The following is a 21,130-nucleotide window of genomic DNA, read 5'->3' as shown; positions in this document are numbered from 1 at the left end:
ATTATGGATTTTTGTCAAATTTTGGTGCGTAATTACCAAAAATTATGGTTTTTAGGCTCAGCTTCAAGATCTTTCGATTAGAGTCTTTTGTTATCAAAAAACTAGTCCTGTCTACATTAGCACTTGCTGGTCCTCAATTTGAACATCAAAGAATCAAGTAAAAGTTTAAGTATGGGACAAAACGGCATATGACAAAATGTCTTGTGGGGCAAGTTGGCATAGGACAAGTTGCCATGCAGGGCAAGTTAGTATAGGACAAGTTGGTATAGGGCCAATTGACTTGGGGCAAATAGTCCTGACACCGGGATTTACTGAAACCAATTAGTTTGATTCAGTTCAATTTGATTTGTGCGAGGTTAATTTGCCGCGCCTTAATATTTTGCACTGAGCATTATAGATCAAGCATTATAGATTTGCACTGAGCATTATAGAGCATTATAGATCAAGCTATAATAATAGTGATGAATATTATAGATAAACAGAAAAAAGCGCTCGTAAATGAAGCAGTGCAACTGAATGAAATTTTAAACTGTGTAACTCCAATAAAAAGATTTGTCAGCATCCTTGATGTGGTAAAAATTTATGTTATGGCGCACCTGTTATAATTATACTTCTTACGTTGTTTTTTATACCCCAATGAAAAAAAGACTCCCTGATTTGAAATTTTATCTCACCTGCAACCTAGTAAAATTCTGAGGGTTTGCGCATTCATTACAAATATAGCAATTCTCTGAAGTAAATTATGCACGCTTTGATGATTTTATATATGATGCTAAAAGCTTGACGCGAATTATTTCTGTGGCAAAATATCCCGCTCTCAAATTATTTCCATTTTGGAATGAGGCAAACTGTTTACTCATATTAATTTGCTATAAGTTTCTTAAATTACTCACTCTAAGCCATAGTTAATTCCAGTCACATCGTGATGTTGATGAAAACAAGGCCACAGAAAAAAGTTAGAATTGGCACTTAAATGATTATATTACATGATGAAGATGTAATTCAAATCATTAAAAAAGTTAAATTCAATTTTTTCAATTTAATTTCCTACACAGACTTGTGAAGCTCAAGAGTACAAAAAAAGGAGCCAAACTGACGTCCGATTAGTTTTAATCCTGTTTTAACTATTTGCGGAAACTTGATGCATTTTATGCTAATTATGTGATTGGATCAATTGAACTAGGTTTTGGCTCCTTAAAATATATAGTTTAACGCAAGTCGAAATTGACAGTCTTTCTGGTATGATCAGTGTTTGCGTGACTTGGGCCGATTTTTTTAAGGATCGGGGTAGACTTCGTTGACAGAGGGGATACCGCCGGCTCTACATGCACCCTTGCCCCAAGCATAGGGGGGTGCTTTCTGGTCTGAAGGGGCTTCCTCGGCTGATTGGCTCCACAGTTTACTGCGCCAGATCTCTCCCTCGTTACCGCCCTCTAAATTCAGTCAATGAGAATCATACATTGATGAATTATCAACAATTTTTTTTTAAAAAAATTTGTGATTGAGCAAAGTCAGCAGTGACTTAATTTAAATTGGCTGTCACCGATCTGAAATTTTTTACTACAATACTCAATAGAATTCAATAGATCGGAGAATTTTAGCATGCCTTAATTAAGAGTAATGAACGTAGTGAAGACTCTTATATAGATCTTGATGATTTTTTGCTGAATCTTATATAGGTCTTGAGGAAAAGTCCTAAAATGCACATAAAAGTCTAATAACTACAGATGTGCATTCATACATATTAATGCATTTATGAATGCACTTATGTATATATGCCCTTTTTGAGTTCAATTGAAATTCTTCTGCTGAAAGTGACGTAAATAGCACTCTCCAAATACGAACATAACAATGGCGCGAAAAAACGTGAACGATTTCTAGTTTCGAAAGTGGAATTTAATTTTTAGATTTCCAGCGGAATAAAAACTTAACATGTTGATCCTGTTTTCTCAAGTTGTGTTAATGTTATCAAAAAAGCGTCAATCGTAAATCGTTCTAGAAGTTCAAAGAATTTAAATTTAAAGGGCATCTATTTTTTTCTTTCGGAAGATTTTTTTCAACTAAGTAAGTTGTAATTGTTGAGATCCGAAAAAAAGCTGCACCAGTTTTGCCCTAAGATTTTTATCGTACAGTTCTAACAATTTTCCCAGGTCTAACATCGTGGCTGTGCTCATTGTTTGTTGATACAAGTTCATCTCCTGCTGTGACGGCGAGCATGCGGCATTTGTGTGAACTGTATCTTGCGCATCTCCAGTGCTCAGTAGTTTTTGTCGTTTGCTTTTTTGTGAAATCGTGTCCGTCAATAATGAGCGTTCGTTTATTTCTTTGAGATCTTCCCCACGTAATTTGACTCAAAGTATTTATGTTGGATTTGATTTATGTTGGATTTAGGAATAAAATGCTAAACAATGAAGCAAAATGAAAGAATAGGCGTGTTTCATTTTGTTTCAGTGGCGCTAATTGTGGATTTTTGTCAAATTTTGGTGCGTAAATACCAAAAATTATGGTTTTTAGGCTCAGCTTCAAGATCTTTCGATTAGAGTCTTTTGTTATCTCAAAACTAGTCCTGTCTACATTAGCACTTGCTGGTCCTCATTTTGAACATCAAAGAATCAAGTAAAAGTGTTAAGTATGGGACAAAACGGCATATGACAAAATGTCTTGTGGGGCAAGTTGGCATAGGACAAGTTGCCATGCAGGGCAAGTTAGTATAGGACAAGTTGGTATAGGGCCAATTGACTTGGGGCAAATAGTCCTGACACCGGGATTTACTGAAACCAATTAGTTTGATTCAGTTCAATTTGATTTGTGCGAGGTTAATTTGCCGCGCCTTAATATTTTGCACTGAGCATTATAGATCAGGCATTATAGATTTGCACTGAGCATTATAGAGCATTATAGATCAAGCTATAATAATAGTGATGAATATTATAGATAAACAGAAAAAAGCGCTCATAAATGAAGCAGTGCAACTGAATGAAATTTTAAACTGTGTAACTCCAATAAAAAGATTTGTCAGCATCCTTGATTTGGTAAAAATTTATGTTATGGCGTACCTGTTATAATTATACTTCTTACGTTGTTTTTTATACCCCAATGAAAAAAAGACTCCCTGATTTGAAGTTTTATCTCACCTGCAACCTAGTAAAATTCTGAGGGTTTGCGCATTCATTACAAATATAGCAATTCTCTGAAGTAAATTATGCACGCTTTGATGATTTTATATATGATGCTAAAAGCTTGACGCGAATTATTTCTGTGGCAAAATATCCCGCTCTCAAATTATTTCCATTTTGGAATGAGGCAAACTGTTTACTCATATTAATTTGCTATAAGTTTCTTAAATTACTCACTCTAAGCCATAGTTAATTCCAGTCACATCGTGATGTTGATGAAAACAAGGCCACAGAAAAAAGTTAGAATTGGCCATTAAATGATTATATTACATACAATCAAATCATAATATGAAAATCCCAATGGTGCGCAAATAGAACAGAGTTTTCCATCTTATAGATTTGAAGTAAAACTAAAAAACGAATGGATTATTTTGGAAAATTTTGGCGTTTTGTGCGAAGGTGGGTCGGAAGGGGCAAAGCAAGCATGGCGGATTATTTACACCATTGTTACCTTACAATGCACAATATACAGACTAAGAAGCAAACATTTGTAAGTGGTGATTGGGAGTACTTGAAGAGTTTTTTTAAATTGGAAATTTGTTTTTTTATATATAAGAAATTTTTTTTTTAATTAGATTTTTTTTTTCATGAGAAATTTGTTTTTTTAAATTAAAAAATAATAATAATTTAAAAAAGTAGAAGTTTGTGTGGTATACTAACTGGGCACTATGGACGTGTTGCGCACTTTTCCATCCGGCATCTTGACCATGAGAGAGTCCTCCTTCTGTTCCTTCCACTGTTTGCGAGGAGCACTCTTCTCTCCCAGTCGCCATGCATTGTTCATCATGACGTCAAAGTAGGCGTCACTGTCTATGGACGCAGACACTCCTGCGTAATAGGCCACGAATTCATCACGAGTCACCTGAAACGCAGAGAAAACTTTTTATTAACAACAACGTGATTGAGAATTTGTCTTAGATTTAGTCGGGTTTAGTTGTTGACAGTACAAAATGTACACATCCAATCAAGATGTCATAAGGAAGTGGTAAATATCTATTTCTTTCAATTTTCTCGTTTTTGGTCATATGGTACCAGGGGCGGATTTAGGGGGGGGGGGCTGGGAATTTAATTAGAATAACTGAAGAAAATGTATATAATTAGAGTTTCTACCGTTGGATAAATTGTGATAATAGAGAGGCAGATTGTATATAGAATCTGATCATATTTAGTTCAGCTTCAATGGATTAGGTAATTTCGTATTCTTTTCCTCTCTAACTTTCGACGAAAATTTAAAACTTCGATTAATTTAATTGTCATCAAAAATAGTTTTAACTTTGGCGAATTTCAACGATAAACGTGCATTATGTTAGACCGTTGTTTAGACTGAAATTCTGGCGTCGCGGAATCATTGTATCAAAAAAGTCAATATACTTTTATGTAACAAGCGCTTGGTCTTTGTCACAATATAGACACCAAAATTTAGTGAATTATCAAACCTAATTTGTAACGTGATTCAACAAGTTTAAAAATGTATGACCGCGGAATTCAATAAGTAGCAAATAAGTTTATTTCGGCCGTTCTAGAAAAACTATTTTGATCGTTCTTGTCTATAATTATGCCCTTAAAATGTTATAAGCTGTTCATAATCAAAATCTTATTTATGAATGAATGTTTACATATGTTTCGGATGAGCGGTTTAGAGGGGTTCAATTTTTTTGGTCAGTCTATGGGATCTTTTCTTTTTCACACCCCAAAAGCAATGTCTTTCATAATTTGAAAAAAAATGGATCAGAATTGTTGAATCTGATTACTTAAAACGTTGAATTCAATTGCCGCAAACGAAAAGCTTGAAGCTTATATTGAAGCATACGCTCATTAAACAAAGTTAACATCCTCCCCCCCCCCCCCCCCCCCTCATGTTAACTTGGTTCTAGGTTGGGGTTTTTCAGCCAATCAGAATCGAGAATTTTACATGCAGCGCTTGCAATTTTAATTTAAAATAAGCGCTGGGGTGGAGGATCTTAACTTGATCCCGCTCATTTTTTGTTTTTATATTTTCTGGAAGATATAACTGAGAATTTGTTGTTGTTGTAAATTATCGAATCTTACTGTGCCGTCGGTGGACTCCTCGGACTCGAATGTCTTGAGGAACTCCTCGAAGATGCGGTCGGCGCCCCACTCCCCACTCATGTACTTGGGATGTTTGCTCACATCATACACACCCTCCAGGTCCTCCTTCGTCACCAGTCCACTCTTGTCGTAGTCCAACTTGGAGAAAGCACGCATGATCAAATCCATCCGTCTGTTGTTGAGAGGCGGCTAAAACATAGTAATACACTAGACATCATTAGACACAGATTGCGAATCACCGCTACTTTAAGATGAATCAACTTCAAAATGTGGACACAATCGTAAACACAACTCAAAAAACAGCATCGTCGACAAACCAAAAGAAAGAAGACGACAGCTCGCCTAGTTAAAATTATTTTGTCTGAAAATTCGGAGGACTTTTTTAGATCGAGAAATTTGATTTTCCGAGCTCTCGGAAAATACTAAAGGGACCCTATTTCGCCGAAAATTGTCTGCGCAGCAGGTAAACTTTTTAAAAAACAGGCCAAAAAACAGCATTTTTGAACGCTTCGAACTTTTTTTGGAAAAGTTTTTTTTGGCGCTCCCCCTCAAAATTAGTTATATATATGGCGCCTTTAGAAAAATTTTTGTCAGCCAAAAATGATTGTAAAATTAGGCCAAAAGGTGGACCCTTTAGGAAAAAATTGCAAACAGAATTGAGAGGTGGGCGATCCCCCCAATCGACACGCTACTGGCCGTGGTTAATGCACATTGAAAAGCTCGTTTAATTTGTCTCATGTTATCCTAGTCTCATTCGAAATTCAGTTTTAACTGATAACACTTATAACGTTAAAAACAAATTGATTATACATCAGCTAAGACGCAAAATTAAGATGTTCCAGAAAAGAAGCTTCCAAAAAATGAAACTGGCTAACATAAGTTTGCAAGTATCTTCAATCTCTTTCTCAAGAAGGATAGCGCGACCGAAAAACCAGTGTTTTTAGTCAGTATGTTCAGGACCTGCCAGGTCACTCCTCTTATTAATACTAATGTTCGGAACCGAACCAAACCCAGCCCCAGTAATTACAAATGCGAATCATGTTCCGGACTGACCAGCCGCTCGCACTACAGCGTATGTCTCACTGCTGCGGCTGGATGCATTTGGAATGCAGCCATTACGAGGCCAAACTGTGCGGCGGCCATAACAAAACTAATCAACGCCACAAAAACTACTAATGCTCAAACTGCTACTACTACAAACTTTTCAAAAAGCAGACCAAAAAACATCATTTTTGAGTAATTTTTGGAAAATGTTGACAAAAAAATGCGTTTTTTCGGTGCGAGCTCCCCCCTCAAAATAAGTTATTCTGGCACCAAAGGCGCCTTTAGAAACATTTCGAGGTTGTCAGCCGAAAATGGATGTAAAGTTATACCAAAAGGGGAACCCTTTTGCAATATTTGGCAAACAGAATTGAGAGGAGGGCGGTCTTTTCCCGTTCACCGAAACGGGCGCTGCAACCAGAACACCAGACGTCTCAGTTACTAGAAGTGGGGTCCATTCTACCCAGTGGCACCCAGGCGTGGGCCGCAGGTGCGACTTGGACGAGACGACGAAACTAACAACCTTCCACTTTGAATCACCAAAACCAAGAAATCAACCTTCTGTGGAATACTGTACGAACATGCTAACCATTCTAGACGAAAATCTGAACCATTCAAAACGAAAGCTGACCAAAAAGACGAAACTTCATCCGCTCTCGCTCGACGAGGCAACTACAGCAACAACACTCAAAGTTGAGCTAACAAGCTCATGTAGCTGTGGCTTTGAGAAAAAAAAGCTAGCCAATTTCGTCACGCACCAACTACAAAAAAAAAACAGATACACCAGTTCTGCATCTCCTTATAATAAAGTACTCAATATTTTTGAAGTTTTTCAAGTTCATTTTTACTTTTTTTGATAATATCAGTAATATAGTCAAAATCTACTTCCTAGTTCTACGTTTTAAAAAGCACACGTTTTGGACCGTTTTTGATTAGTTGGGAAAAAAGTAGCTTCTTTTTTGTTGATTTGTTGTATTGTAAATACGTTTTTCAGGGGATTCATTTGAAATTGTTATACTAGGCGACTCAAAGTGTGGAGTTGTCGAAAAAGCTCGTTCATTAATTCGGCTTTTCATTTAGTTGAAATCTAAAGTAATTCGCATCTTATGTTTGTCTCATGTGTGTTTAACTCGGATATTGCCAGCTATTAATTTAAAAGTCGCCAAAAAGGTTTCGAATTTTTTAATTCTCCCATGACGATGACACCGGCCACTTTTCAGTGTGTATAACTTACTCTCATTTTGACGAGAAACTCCTCGTAGTCTATGGTTCCCGACTTGTCCTTGTCGAATTCCTGGAACAGCTGGTCGGTGTGTTCTTTGGTGAACTGAGTCAGTCCGAAATCTCTCACACACTTCTCGAACTCCTTCTGGTCCAGAGTTCCACTCTTATTGTCGTCTATGATTCGGAAGGTCCTGTACAAACACAGCTGTATTGAAAAATTCATTGCAATTTTCAGCTATACCGACGCTAAAAACATGATGTCCAGTGTTAAGTTCTGGCTCCAAACTTGACTAAGTCCGAAACACAAACTGTCAGCATCCACTCAAAAAACAGATAAAATAGGAAAAAGAAAACAATTTCACGATTTAGAAATAATGTTGGCTCAAAAAGCCAAGTAGCACAGAAAGTTCCGACCACGTGGCTAAAAAGGGCACGACGTGCGGCCTATAATACAAAGGTCGTGCGTTCGAATTTCGCTTAGGTCCATCTCCCAAAATGGGGCAGGCTATGGCGGAATGGATGACTCCCATAGAATAAAAGCCGAAGGTAGAAGCTGGGTAGGGGGCTATTGAAAAAAAAACAGAAGACTCGGTAAGTTTTTTGTTCATTTTGTGTCATTTTGTGCGTGGAGTGATAAGAGGAACTGAAAGAAAGTCGAGAGTTAAGGCATGTCAAAAGCATGTTTGATATGTATACTAAATTAGGCATACTTGAGGTCACTTTTTTTTAAAAAATGAATTCAAAAACTATAAATTCTTCTTTTACTGGGTAAATTCTTCGTTACTGGGTACAAAATTCACATATGCTTCACCGTTGAATTTTATACTTTTTTGGGGTCAAATTGTTTTTCTAAGTACCATTGAGGGGGCTGGGGGTAGTTCAAGAAATTCAACAAATCGAATGAAAATTGCTTAGTGAACAATTAAATATTTTTGCTCCGACAACTGAAAGACCTTTGTCTTCGGGAGTACTTAAAATTTTTTGTCTTTCTTAAAACTTTCTCTTCATTGTTTTTCACGGTAATTTATGTGCCACTAGTAATAATTGGAATGAGTCATTTCATCATATGTAAGCCCCTCAGGTTGTGATTTGAACGACATTAGAAAAGTTCCAAAAAGGGTTCCAGTGTCGAGAAAAACCGGTTTGATGATTGTCTAGTTTTGAGCAAGTAAAGCGAGCGAGCAGGCTTATAATAGGAAGATTATTTTTTATCCAAGCCGCGAAAGCTTATTTTTACTCCAGTTAAACTAACTTTTAATGCTTCCAAACAAAACATTCCAAACAATTTTCTGCAAAAGTTTTGAAAAAGTGTACAAGAATTTAAGTTTTTGTATTCATTAAAAAAGTGCTCTCAAGTGTGCCTAATTTAATATAATTATCAAACATGCTTTTGACGTGCCTTAAACATAGGCTTTCATTCAGATCCTCTCATCACACAACGAACAAAATGACACAAAATGAAGAAAAAACTTAACGAGTCTTCTGTTTTTTTTCAATAGCCCCCAATCCCGCTGCTACTTTTGGCTTTTATTCTGTAGGAGTCATCCAATCCGCCGTAGCCTGCCCCACCTTGAGGAGATGGACCTAAGCGGAAAACGAACCCACGACCTTTGTATTATAGGCCGCACGTCGTGTCCTTTTCAGCCACGAACTTTCTGTACTATTTGCGCTTGAAAGTTACGACAGTTGAAAGCTCACCTTTTGTGCTACTTGCAGTACGTACCCTTTTACACTAGCCTTTGTTCATTTTTTCTTGATAATGAACTCATCTCAAAAACTGAAAGCGTTTCAGCGTGGATTTGTCCCTTTAGTGAAAACATTGCTAGCAGTTATTCGAATTGTAGAGCCGAAGAAATTTATTATTATTTTTTAATTTCTGAAACCTTCATAAAACATCCGCATCTCAAAAGCTAGAAGATTTTAGAAACTTTAGTTTCTAATTGTTCACCTCTAGCAATTGATCCGACTGTTGGATAAGAGAGAAGGGGTGATTAAAGAAAGCAAAACTAAATTTCTGCGCTCAAAGAATTAGACGCTGTAAGTAGACATTGCAACTTCAAACATTGCTTACGCAGAGCAGTGTACTAACATCACTACTAACCAATTAGCACCTCATTAGCACTTGATTTAACGTAAGAAAATTGTCCGAATTTTCGGGCTTTGTTAGTTTTTGTTAGAATTTTCGGGTTTTGTTTGTGTGAAACATTTTAAAGGAAACATAGAAAAAAGATATAGTGTAGGAAAGAATTGTTTCAATGAAAAAATTAGCAATGCTATAGGATTTCATTTCCATGAAAAATCTCCAAGGTTTTTCGTCGAAGCTGTATGGTAACATTTATCGATGAAAATTTTGTCCCCTACAAAAAAGTGTTTCTCTTTGAATTATTGGTTTGATATAAGATAATTTTATTTAAGCTCAATTACGTTCAGAACAAAAAATATCGAATTTGTTTCTGATTTCTTTAATTTAGCTGTGAAATTTTTATTCGCTACAACCGCTAGGTACCTGCCAAACATTATTTTTTATGAATTTGTAGATGAAAAGCATCTCTGAAAAAAGACGAAAACACTGAAAAATCATCCATCAGGTTGGTCTGAAAATTGAAGCAATTTTTCTTGACAAAGACAAACTGTTTGAGTTTTTCCTGGTATTTGAATCGTAGCTAAAGTACTTGAAAATGAGGTAAATGAGAAGCAGACGGGTCTTATGCAGACAAGGAACTTAATAGACAATTATGAGGGACAGTTAAGCAATCATAGCAGGAACAGGTCACCCAATTAGAAGAAATTTATAAGTCGATAATTAAATCATAATTTGTTAGAGCAGTTAGTCATATTTTTGTTCAATTTGTGGGCAAGCAGTTTGAGAAATAATTATCCGCCAAAATGCCTTCAATTTGTTTGTTAAGCTCGTTATTAAGTTCACTGTTTAGATCACACCCGTCTCTCTGTCGTTCACTGAAAACGATACCATACCATCGGGGACCGATCGTTTAGCAGACCAATCTCTTAGCGTAAAAACTAAAATATGTAGCTTTTGGCAGACTTCGATTGACAAGCAATTAGCTGGGACTGAGGCGCCAGTAACTCTGGGTTGAGCATCATTGTTTCACAGGGACCAATCGCTTAGCAAAAGGTCAGCCATAACCAAGGCTGAACCAAATTAGAGCGAAAAGACGGTTAAAATGGGTTTTGGGGGGGACCGAACCTGGTTACGGGGCATCCCATCAAGTTCGGTGCACATTCGAGTTCTAGAAAGGAAATGACCTAGTCGGGATTCGAACCGGCGCCGAACCCGCCGGGACGCACCATGTATACGCTTGGCTACTGTCCCTGTATGTATTTACTTTTATATGCATTTATACTCTCGCACATTTACATTTGCGCTGCAACATCCTCCGCCCCTAAAGACGGAAGAACAGGTGCGAGTTTTACGGTCGGTCGTGTCAGCTCGCTCGTAACAGTCTTGATATCGGCGGATTGGGCGCATCCGTCTTTGCCGTAGTGTAGTTTAGCAATACGGGCGAGTGGGTAATGCCCACGTGGGCTGTCGGGTTCGACTACCCAAACCAATTCGCCGGTTTTCAGTGTGACATCCGAATCATTATGCCACTTTGCTCTCTTGTTGAGAGATGGTACATATTCACGCAGCCAGCGTGACCAAACTGCGTTAGCGTACGATTGTGCTCTGGCGTAACGCTTTTTATAATCAAAGTTATCTTCGAAACTTAACGACGGGAAGCTAGCTGCGCTGTGACCGAGAATGAAGTGATTCGGGGTGAGTGCCTCTAGGTCGTGCGGATCGGAACTGACCGGAGTGATCGGTCTTGCGTTAAGTAATTGTTCAACTAGGCAGAGCGTTGTTCCTAGAACTTCCTCAGTTAATCTCCTGTTGCCTAATATGTCGTACAACACTCGCTTAACACTTCTCACTAGCCGCTCCCAGGCGCCACCGTGATGAGGGGCACTGGGCGGGTTAAACTTCCACTTAATGCCTTTGTGGACGAAAACGGCCGGGGCGACTTTGTTCCAATTTTGGACACAGGATAGGAGCTCCTTTTGAGCACCAACAAAATTCGTGCCATTGTCAGAAAGAATGGTTTTGGGGGTACCTCGCCTTGCAATAAATCGCTCTACGCCCATGACGCAGGAACTAGTATCGAGAGATGGAACCAACTCGATGTGAACTGCTCGAGTCGTGAGGCAGGTAAATAGGAAACCCCATCTCTTTTCGGTACTTCGGCGTATCGGCACTTGAAACGGGCCAAAGTAATCAACACCTGTGTTGGAGAAGGGAGGCTGCTTGTAACCCAGTCTTTCAATCGGTAGGTCAGACATAATGGGCACAACTGTTTTTGCTTTGCGCTTACGGCATGTTATGCAAGTATTTTCGATGTTCCCAAGTAACCAGCGCAACTTCAGAACAATGTATTTCAACTGAACTACAGCACGCATGTAATCCAACCCCTGATGTGCATGTTGAAAGTGCATATGCCTAATCAACATATGAGCAACTCGGTGTCGACCATCCAGTATTATTGGATGTTTGCTATCAAAGTCGGTATCAACAAGACGGCTGATACGTCCAGTTGAACGCAGGATGCCAGCTGGGCCGATGAACGGAGAATATTTAGCAATCCGACTTTTCTTTGTTATCAGTTTATCGGACTGAAGTATTTTCACTTCGGCAGGAAATGATTCGGACTGAGCGAGATGAATGCGCTTCTGCTCGGCAATATCTAACTCGGACGGGTCGGTTATTTCAAGCGTTTTTGTACGGAAGTGTTTATGCGATGGTAGCACACGAAGCATAAACGCTAAAACACGTTTGTACTTTACAATTGAGCTGAATTTATCCCAATTTTTAAACAGACGGATCGACGGCGCTTTCTCAGATGAAGCATCAACAACAAACGTAGATGCAGTCTCAAGGCATGTATCAATGTCACAGAGTGGGCCTTTTAATTGGATCTTTTTGATGACATCAGTGTTCGGCTTGAATGGCCAATCACATGTCCTCAATATACTAGGGCCTCTAACCCAGCTGCTATCCTTGAGGGCTTCCGAAGAAATCCCTCGTGTGCCGGTATCAGCTGGGTTATCACCACTGAGTACATGATTCCATTGATCAATGGTGGTGGACTCCAAGATTTCACCAGTGCGGTTTCCAACAAACACAGGAAGTTTGTTGCACGAGTTAAGCCACTGGAGAACGGTGGTAGAATCAGTCCACATGAATACATTGCTTACTTTGAAAGTAAGCGCTTTCAAAATCTCTTCTTTGAGTCGAGTCGCAAGCAGAGCAGCCTGAAGCTCTAACTTGGGAATGGAGAGCATCTTCATAGGCGCTACACGGGCTTTCCCAAATACAAAAGCTAACTCGGTCTTTTGCGATTTAGCAAGTCGGGCTCGGAGAAACGATACGGCGCAAAAAACGTCCTGCGAACTATCACCGAACGTGTGAAGTTCACAGCGGTCGAACGGTTCGGTAAAGTAGCTACGAGGTATCGTCAGAGTACCTAATAGTGGAAGTCCTGAGTGCCAATCTAGAAATTGTTGTTTAATTTCCTCTGGGAGATCATCATCCCACTTTTGACCACTGATTCTCCATATGTCTTTTAGTAAAAGGCGCGCTTTCACAGTATATGGAGCTACCAGTCCTATTGGATCAAAAACTGAGGAAACAAAACTCAACACGGTGCGTTGAGTAATTGCTTTATCTAGTGGTCGATCAACACCTCTACTTACTACTAGGGTATCTTTTACATGATCCCACCTGAGACCAAGAACATGCGACGATTGGTCTGGACTCTTACAAATATCCTTAACTGACGGGTTGGACTCACGGTTGTCCGGATTAAGAGCGGTTGTAACTTCGGGTACATTGCTAACAAACTTTGTCAGGTTAAACCCACCTAATTTGAGCATTGCGACTAAGTCTTTACTTAGGCTAAGAGCGTCAGCGGTATTTTCGAACGAGTCAAGATAGTCGTCCATGTAAAACTTCTGGACAACGGCTGAAGCGGCTTCGGGGTATTCAGCTTGATTATCAGAAGCAGTTTTTTGTAGCGCGAAATTCGCACAAGTTGGCGAATCACGAGCGCCAAAAATATGACGGGTGTATTGGTGAACCACCACACTTGAAGTGGGGTCCTCCCGCCACAAAAAAACGGAGAGACGGTTGATCTCGCGCAAGTACTCCAACTTGTAAGAACATACCTTCTATGTCCGCTGAGACGGCGTACTTGTGTTGACGGAACCTCAACAGTACAAAAATAAGATTTTGAAGGAGATCCGGGCCAACCAAGAGAGATCTATTTAAGGAAGTGCCATGAAATTTGGATGCTCCATTGAGCACACGGCGCACCTTGCCGGGTTTGTTCGGGTTCAAAACCGGATGGTGTGGAAGATACCACTCACGTTCGGCTCGTGAGCTGGGATCGTGCGGGTTGACGGTTATGACATATCCTTTACTTATATCTTCTCTGATTGTTTCGGTATACTTCTCGCGAAGTAACGGATCTCTATCTAATCTTTTCTCTAACGACTTTAATTGGGCTAATGAAGAATAATAATTGTTAGGCAAGCTAACATCATTATCACTCCACAGCATCGGTACAGTGTAACGCTCACCATCGTGAACGGTTTCAGTTTTTAGGATCGACAAAGCACGCTTGTCTGCGGCGGAACGGGCATCTACTTGCTTGAACGCACCATACGACTCTAACTCATACCAAGTTTTGATTTGGTCGGTCAGAGAAATATCGTCCGTAACGCAGTTAGAGGAAGAAGAATTTAAGGACGAACGATCGGGAGACGGACCACTAATGACCCAACCTATCGGAAGTCGGACGGCGCACGGTGAGTCAAGTTCATCTCCGAAGACATGTTCGAGGGGTCTTATCGCATGATAGAAGTCCTGTCCTATAACTATCTCAATCTCTTTGTAATTATACGCAGTCGTCTTTAACGGGGCTAGTTGCGGGTATTTGACCTGCAATTCGGAAACGTTTATAACATCGGGTCCTATATACATGTTGTGCTTAACGAAAGCGACAAACGAAAACGAAAATTCACTTTCATTGGGCTTTGCGGAAACTTTCAAGTGAACTCGTTGAGTTTTAGATACCTTGGCTGAGTTAAAACCATCGGTCGTAACATTTACGGGCGTGCCAACTAATTTCAGACGTTCAACGAGTGCCGCGGAAACCCAAGAATGAGTGGAACCGGTGTCACAAAGTGCTAGTGCATTCGAATTTTCCGAACCAGAGGACACATCTACCAACGCAACGGGAAGAATACCTTTTGCAGTTCCCTCACAAGGTTTAACACAAGCTGCGTTGTTTGCAGAAGTAGTGTTTGTATTAGTTTGAGTCGATGGTGATCGGTCGGCCTCTTTGGGCGGGAAAACTTTCTCGGCTCCATGAAGAAGCACATTGTGAGTGCTCTCACAGTCCTGTTTTGGGCATTTTCTTGCCTTTTGGCACTTTCGGAAGGTATGGTTGCCTTGTAAACAAGAAAAACAGAGCTTTTGTTCTGCTACATATTTAGCCCTCTGTGTTGCGTTTTTCTCTTTGAACACGGAACAGTTCCAGAGTGCATGCTGCCCTTTGCATAGCGAGCATGGAGGAAACCTTGTCTTTTCTCTACTTTTCTCATCCTTAGAACTTACCTTAGTGTTACCTGCAAGCACTTTTGTAACTACTTTTTGTTTAACTGGCTGCTCGACTTTGACTAAAGATTTCAATCGCTCATGGCCTTCTGCCTTATTCTTAAGCCAATCGTTGAAGTCTAGCAATGTTAATCGCTGCCAATGTTGTCTAAGAGTATGCATGGACCATGCTTCTTTTAGATTTGGAGGAAGCTTACTGACGGCTTGATTTAATAGGTTCACACTTTTCAAGTCGTCATTGAACGACAAAGACCTAAAAACAGCTACGAGCCCAGAAATCACCGCAGAAAAACTTATAACATGGTCAGAGTTGTGCATCTTCAATGCGGGAAAATTCTTCAACTTATCCAAATGTGCACCAACTACAACATGAGGTTGCCCAAACTTTCTCTGGAGAGTTGCTAGAGCATCCTTATACAACACTCCACTGTAGCCGTATTCCGCAATTGCACTCTTGGCTTTGTCTTTAACGTGTGTTTTCAGATATTTGAGTTTTTCATCATCAGTTAGCATAGCCGAATCAACTGTTGCTTGGAACTGCCCGAACCATTCATACCAGTTAAGTGGTTCTCCATCAAACACTTCCAATTTCAACTCCGGTAGACGGTCTTTGCGGCTATGCAGAATGATGTCTGCTAACTCTCTCGCCGAGATGGGTTGTTCGTCGCTATTAGGCACGTAAGACGGGCCCGTAGTGGGCGCAGGATATGTAGGTGGATAACCTTGATGCGCTGTTTCAACAACTGGATGAGTTTGCGGCTGGGTGTAAAACACAGTCCCAAAACTTGTATAAGGAACTACGGTGTTTGGTGGAACAACAGGAGTTGTCACTGAGAAAACGTTTGAGGGCGGTGCGCAGTATTGAGGAACTGGCATCGTTTGCGCAGTCGCGGCAGGTCTCCACAAACTGCTATACGGGTTATAGTGTTCACTTGAGAAACTTGTTGGGTTGTTTGGAACATTTATAGGTTGATGGGATGGCGCTGCAGGCGCCTGATACCCAGTTGAAACGGGGCCGGAATGTGGCTGACTGACCGGAAGCAAAGAGGGAATAGGAACGGTTGACGGGACAAATGGTTGAATAATCGGAAGCGAAATGGGAATCGGAACGGTTAATGGAGGAACAAAAGGTTGACTCGCCGGAAGCGAAACTGGATTAGTAACGGTCGACACAGAAGGCGGTGCCACATTAATGGTGGGATTACCAAAGGGCATTGAAGCGGGAATGCTACCACTTGCTTGTGGTATCAGATTGTGGTTTTGCGAAACTTCAGCATGAGGTGTTGAAGCTAAGTGTGGAGTAACGAAGTTTGAGCTGGAGGCAACGAACTGTGGTAAACTAGATGGGTCTTACAGTTTTTGACGGTTTTGGAGATTTTCGGCACCGGAAGAAGCTTGCACGAGTATGAACAGCTACCGCACGATACCTGTGTGAAGGTCTCCGTTTTACCAGAACAGCCCGAGAATCTAGCACTCGACACCTGTTTTTTAGGCCTCCGAAACCCCGATCTGGCCTCCGAAACTCTTGATCTCAAGCTGAACACTTGCTTTAAATGTCAATCGATTAGCTTCTAAAGCAGTTCGACGGCTGTCCAATTTGTAGGGGTGATGTTTTACTGCACCCGCAAAACGTAAATATAGTTGATAAATGTCTGTTACAGCAGGGCTGACTGTTATTGCAGAAATGTTATTGCAGGACTGTTCGTAATCCGTTGCCTAACTGTTGGTCTGAATTACTCCTGGTCGTATTTCAAAATTCAATCAATTATTGGGAACTTTCAGTCAAAAAAGAAGTCCCTTGTGGGGCGCCAAAATGTGCGCGTCAATCTCCAAGATTATAAAAAAAACGGTTTTTAAACACTTTAATTAATGAGTATTTTCTCGGCAAAATAACTCCGGAAATATAACGGAAATTTGAAAATATAACGATAATTTTAACAAACTCTATCATCGGTAACATCGGCCACAATAAACTGCATAACTCAAAGCAAGCTGCAAAAATGGCCAGTATTTGTCCTTGAGACAAATTGCTCTTTTTAAAGGTCAGCCATAACCAAGGCTGAACCAAATTAGAGCGAAAAGACGGTTAAAATGGGTTTTGGGGGGACCGAACCTGGTTACGGGGCATCCCATCAAGTTCGGTGCACATTCGAGTTCTAGAAAGGAAATGACCTAGTCGGGATTCGAACCGGCGCCGAACCCGCCGGGACGCACCATGTATACGCTTGGCTACTGTCCCTGTATGTATTTACTTTTATATGCATTTATACTCTCGCACATTTACATTTGCGCTGCAACACTCGTTATTAAGTTCACTGTTTAGATCACACCCGTCTCTCTGTCGTTCACTGAAAACGATACCATACCATCGGGGACCGATCGTTTAGCAGACCAATCTCTTAGCGTAAAAACTAAAATATGTAGCTTTTGGCAGACTTCGATTGACAAGCAATTAGCTGGGACTGAGGCGCCAGTAACTCTGGGTTGAGCATCATTGTTTCACAGGGACCAATCGCTTAGCAGACCAATCTTTTAGCTTAAAAAGAGAAAAATGGCCTTTTAGCAGACCAACGTAACAAAATGATGGATGATTGATTGACAGACTCAAAAGGACGCTCAGTCTGGGGCTCCCCAATTAGGTCAATTATTTCACGATTTGTCAACAAAACTATCATTTTCAAAAACACAACAGTCTAAATTAGCGGCAAAACAAAGGTTTACGCGCACATTAACACTCGTGTTGAATTGAAGCGCAGCGGATCAATTGGTCGCTAATCGCCAATGCCGCGTTTGAAGTTAGCTATCATACTTAAGAATTGTTTTGAGTCTGCTAAAAAACCGGCCTGCTAAAATCCCCCTAGACCTTTATTTCACGCTTTGTAAGCAAAACTTGAATCTCATTTTAGCAAGTTTCAAATTGTTTCTCAGTTCATCTCAGTGAATTTCTCAAATGTTCAAGGCAAAAACCGAGGGGAAAACTTAATATGCAATGATTTTCTTTTCAAAAAAAGTTTAAAAAAGGATTTATTAAATATTACAAAAGTAAAGACAGTAATTGTGGATCCAGACTTTCTTTTGATTTACAGAAAAATATTATTATAAATTTGCCTTCTAACCATAATCATTTACCGCCCCAAGATGAAATAGCTGATCAAAAATTTCGACAAAAACCCAGGAAAAAACTTGAAACCGACCCTACATTTGAACCTGAAACACCTTAACCGAAACGAATTGCAAGATTTTTCCAACGAATTGCAGAACGAAGACGAAAAAGACAATTTTCTGCCTCCGAGTTAGCTCCACCTCCATTTTTACCAAATTTACACCATTTTTAGGTCGTCGAAAGAATGGAAAATTCCAGTTGTTTTGGCCTTACTCGGCGAAAAAGCCGAGGAAATATATCAAAATTTTTTTGGCATTTTGCGCCAGATATTTCAAGAATTTTCGGGAATTTCTTTTATCACCGAAAATATGATCACAGACTACGAGACGGGTGTCATACGCGCTATTCAAAAAATTTTCCTCGTCTCCCAACATTTTGGTTGTTGGTTTCACTTTCCCAGTGCGTTTTGCGAAAAAATCAGGAATTTGGGTTATATACTTTTTATATGCACGGTCAAAAAATTCAAACAATTTTTTCAAAAAATTTTTAGTTTGTTTTTCCTGCCATTTGGCGAGCTCACTATGATGCTAGCAACTTATCAAGGAGAAGTTCAAGAATAAATTAACGAAAACGAAAAGTTGGGGAACATTTTTGACTATTTTTCACAATTTTTGCGAGAGTTGGAATGCTGGCTGGAATAAAACTGTAGGAACTTTTAGACCAAATTTTTGAAAAGTTTGAAAAAATTATTTTATGAGGAATTGTAGTCTCGTCTACAAATACGACGTGTTAACCGAGGGGAATGCCCGCCTTAAAAAAAAATTTGAGACCTGGATCAAAAAACTTTGAGGCTTAAGAGCTGATATCTGATATGTCGGCGGAAATTTATCAGAATTCGAGTATTGGGACGGAATAGCCATGATTTGTCGATTAACTCAATAAAAAACTGGACTCATTTTATGTTAAGTTCATTAATTCCACTGAAATTTGTTAATATGCATTCACAAAATTGAAAAATCTGCTATTTTGATCCTTTATATCCAAAAAAAAACAATAAAGCTTTCTGAATGTTCAATTTTGAGTCTGCTTAAAAACCGGTCTGCTAAAAAATTGGTCTGCTAAAATCCGTAGACCCCATACCATCTACAAACTCTAACTCTACTTTTTTTCAGTCCAATCAAAAACAAACCCTAATCGAACGCTCCTTCCGATTTCGTAAAAATACGGGAAAATGGGAGTTGTCATCAGCTTTATAAGTAACTAAGTTAAACAGCATTTGGGATCGTTTACTTCGTCCGCCTTGATTTGCAAGTCACAAGCGAAATTGAAATGCTGCCTTGAGGCCAAATTAACAACCAAATTATAGTTTTAATCTGGCATTTGACAAAAGATGGAGCATCGTTCGCATTATAAAAATCTGATTTTGATTTAAGAAGACGCGGAATTTTAGTGTTGGAACATACCTGCCGAGTTCTTTGATTCCACAGGCTCCACGCATCAGACACTGGGCCCGGAATATCTCAAGGAGGGTGGAATTTTTATCCTCTATAATCGCCTTGCACTTTTTCTTCAATTCCGCCTCGTGTCTGGTCGTTGCCGCCATCTTGAATTAATCGTCTGTCTTATTCTTCTGTATGATTCGTCTGACGTATTCTCTGTCTTATTCGTCTGTCCTATTCGTTGTACACAATCTGTTCAGTTGATGCTCTTTTTCTCCTTCAATAGATAGTTTATTTTCAAATTGTAACAGAAATTTTGTAATTTATTATTAGGTTATGTAAAAATTGCAGTTGGCAACAAAGTTAAGTCCCAACCACCGAACGGTACGCCATACTGGGCTCAAATCCACCTTGTTTTTTTCATTGTTTTTTTTTCATGGTTTTTCATTGTTTCTTCAAATTTTGCTGTTTTTTCGAGTTAAGAAACCTTTCGAAGTTTTTCTGAGTCCACTACTATGCTTTGCTGCTTTTTGTTTTGAATTTTGATGCAAAATACGAAAAAAAATTGTTTTGATCAGATTTCCAAAATCAGTGATAAATTTTTCCGCAAATTTCCTGTTCGCCTGAAAAACTCCGAAAATGATGTTGTTAACTATGTTCCAACTGTCTAAAAAGAATACACTAACTTGATAAACGATAGAACAGAGAATAGAGGTATAAAAATTAAAGAATATTGATTGGAGCAATTTTTTTCTAATCTGATATTTTAAATGGTATATGACTTTTTCGTTATTTGAGCAATATGCATTAAACATGAATAAAAAATGTATTTTTTGAACACAGTATAAACCATACAATATGAAGACGCACGTGCAGACAATATACTAGCAATACTGTTGATGGACCGAGATTTCAATTTCGGTTTTATAAGTATGCCATCTGCCCCTCATTTAGAGTATTTGTTCCGACTTCCGTAACGAAAGTCACGGAATATTTGTGCTCTGGCTGTTTTTTTTATCATCAGACAAATTCGACTTTTTAACTAGCCATTTTTGACGGGATTTTTTAAATATCATTCGAAAGGTTTTGTTGTCCTGAGCTTAAATTTGAAAAGATATTTCACCTGTCATTATTTTTCTTAAAGTTATGGGGGTTTAAAGATTGCCATTATGGCCAATTTTTGGGACAGTTAACGCGCGATATAATTCGCACTATTAACGCGTAAGCGGAGATTTAATCCGTCTCAGAAATCGTTTCAAATTGGTTGAAAGAAGCTTTTTTGCCATAATTGATTTGTTACAAGGAGCGAAATCTATCCTTTTGTATTTTGTATGGCGTGTGGGGGATGATTTTCATAAAAAATTTCAAATTTTAGAAGAAAAACATTTAATTTTTTAATATTATT

At 39.3% G+C, this 21,130-nt stretch overlaps 1 protein-coding gene across 1 annotated transcript; it reads right to left on the bottom strand.

Moving 5' to 3' along the window:
- Positions 1-1,228: 1,228 nt before the first annotated feature.
- LOC134854266 (calcyphosin-like protein) lies at positions 1,229-20,562 on the bottom strand. Its single transcript, XM_063870460.1, has 6 exons — positions 20,412-20,562; positions 19,750-20,002; positions 7,522-7,702; positions 5,226-5,435; positions 3,837-4,038; positions 1,229-1,433 (listed from the first exon to the last, which is right to left on the bottom strand). The coding sequence occupies exons 2-6, from the start codon at positions 19,887-19,889 to the stop codon at positions 1,276-1,278; spliced, it is 891 nt and encodes a 296-aa protein (XP_063726530.1). The 5' UTR covers positions 19,890-20,002; positions 20,412-20,562; the 3' UTR covers positions 1,229-1,275.
- Between the last annotated feature and the right edge of the window lie 568 nt (positions 20,563-21,130).

This window comes from Symsagittifera roscoffensis, chromosome 9 (genome assembly GCF_963678635.1).
Source record: "Symsagittifera roscoffensis chromosome 9, txSymRosc1.1, whole genome shotgun sequence".
Taxonomy (NCBI): Eukaryota; Metazoa; Xenacoelomorpha; order Acoela; family Convolutidae; genus Symsagittifera; species Symsagittifera roscoffensis.
The sequence above is the reverse complement of the archived record's forward strand: the minus strand, read 5'-3'. Positions and strand labels throughout refer to the sequence as shown.

What these genes read in the sequence shown, in the direction of transcription:
- LOC134854266 (XM_063870460.1), bottom strand. Translation starts at nt 19,889, where the DNA reads ATGGCGGCAACGACCAGACACGAGGCGGAATTGAAGAAAAAGTGCAAG. An exon ending in GGAATCAAAGAACTCGGCAG is followed by an intron (nt 7,703 to 19,749) that starts GTATGTTCCAAC and finishes GTGTTTGTACAG; the next exon opens with GACCTTCCGAATCATAGACG. An exon ending in AGTTTCTCGTCAAAATGAGA is followed by an intron (nt 5,436 to 7,521) that starts GTAAGTTATACA and finishes ACTATGTTTTAG; the next exon opens with CCGCCTCTCAACAACAGACG.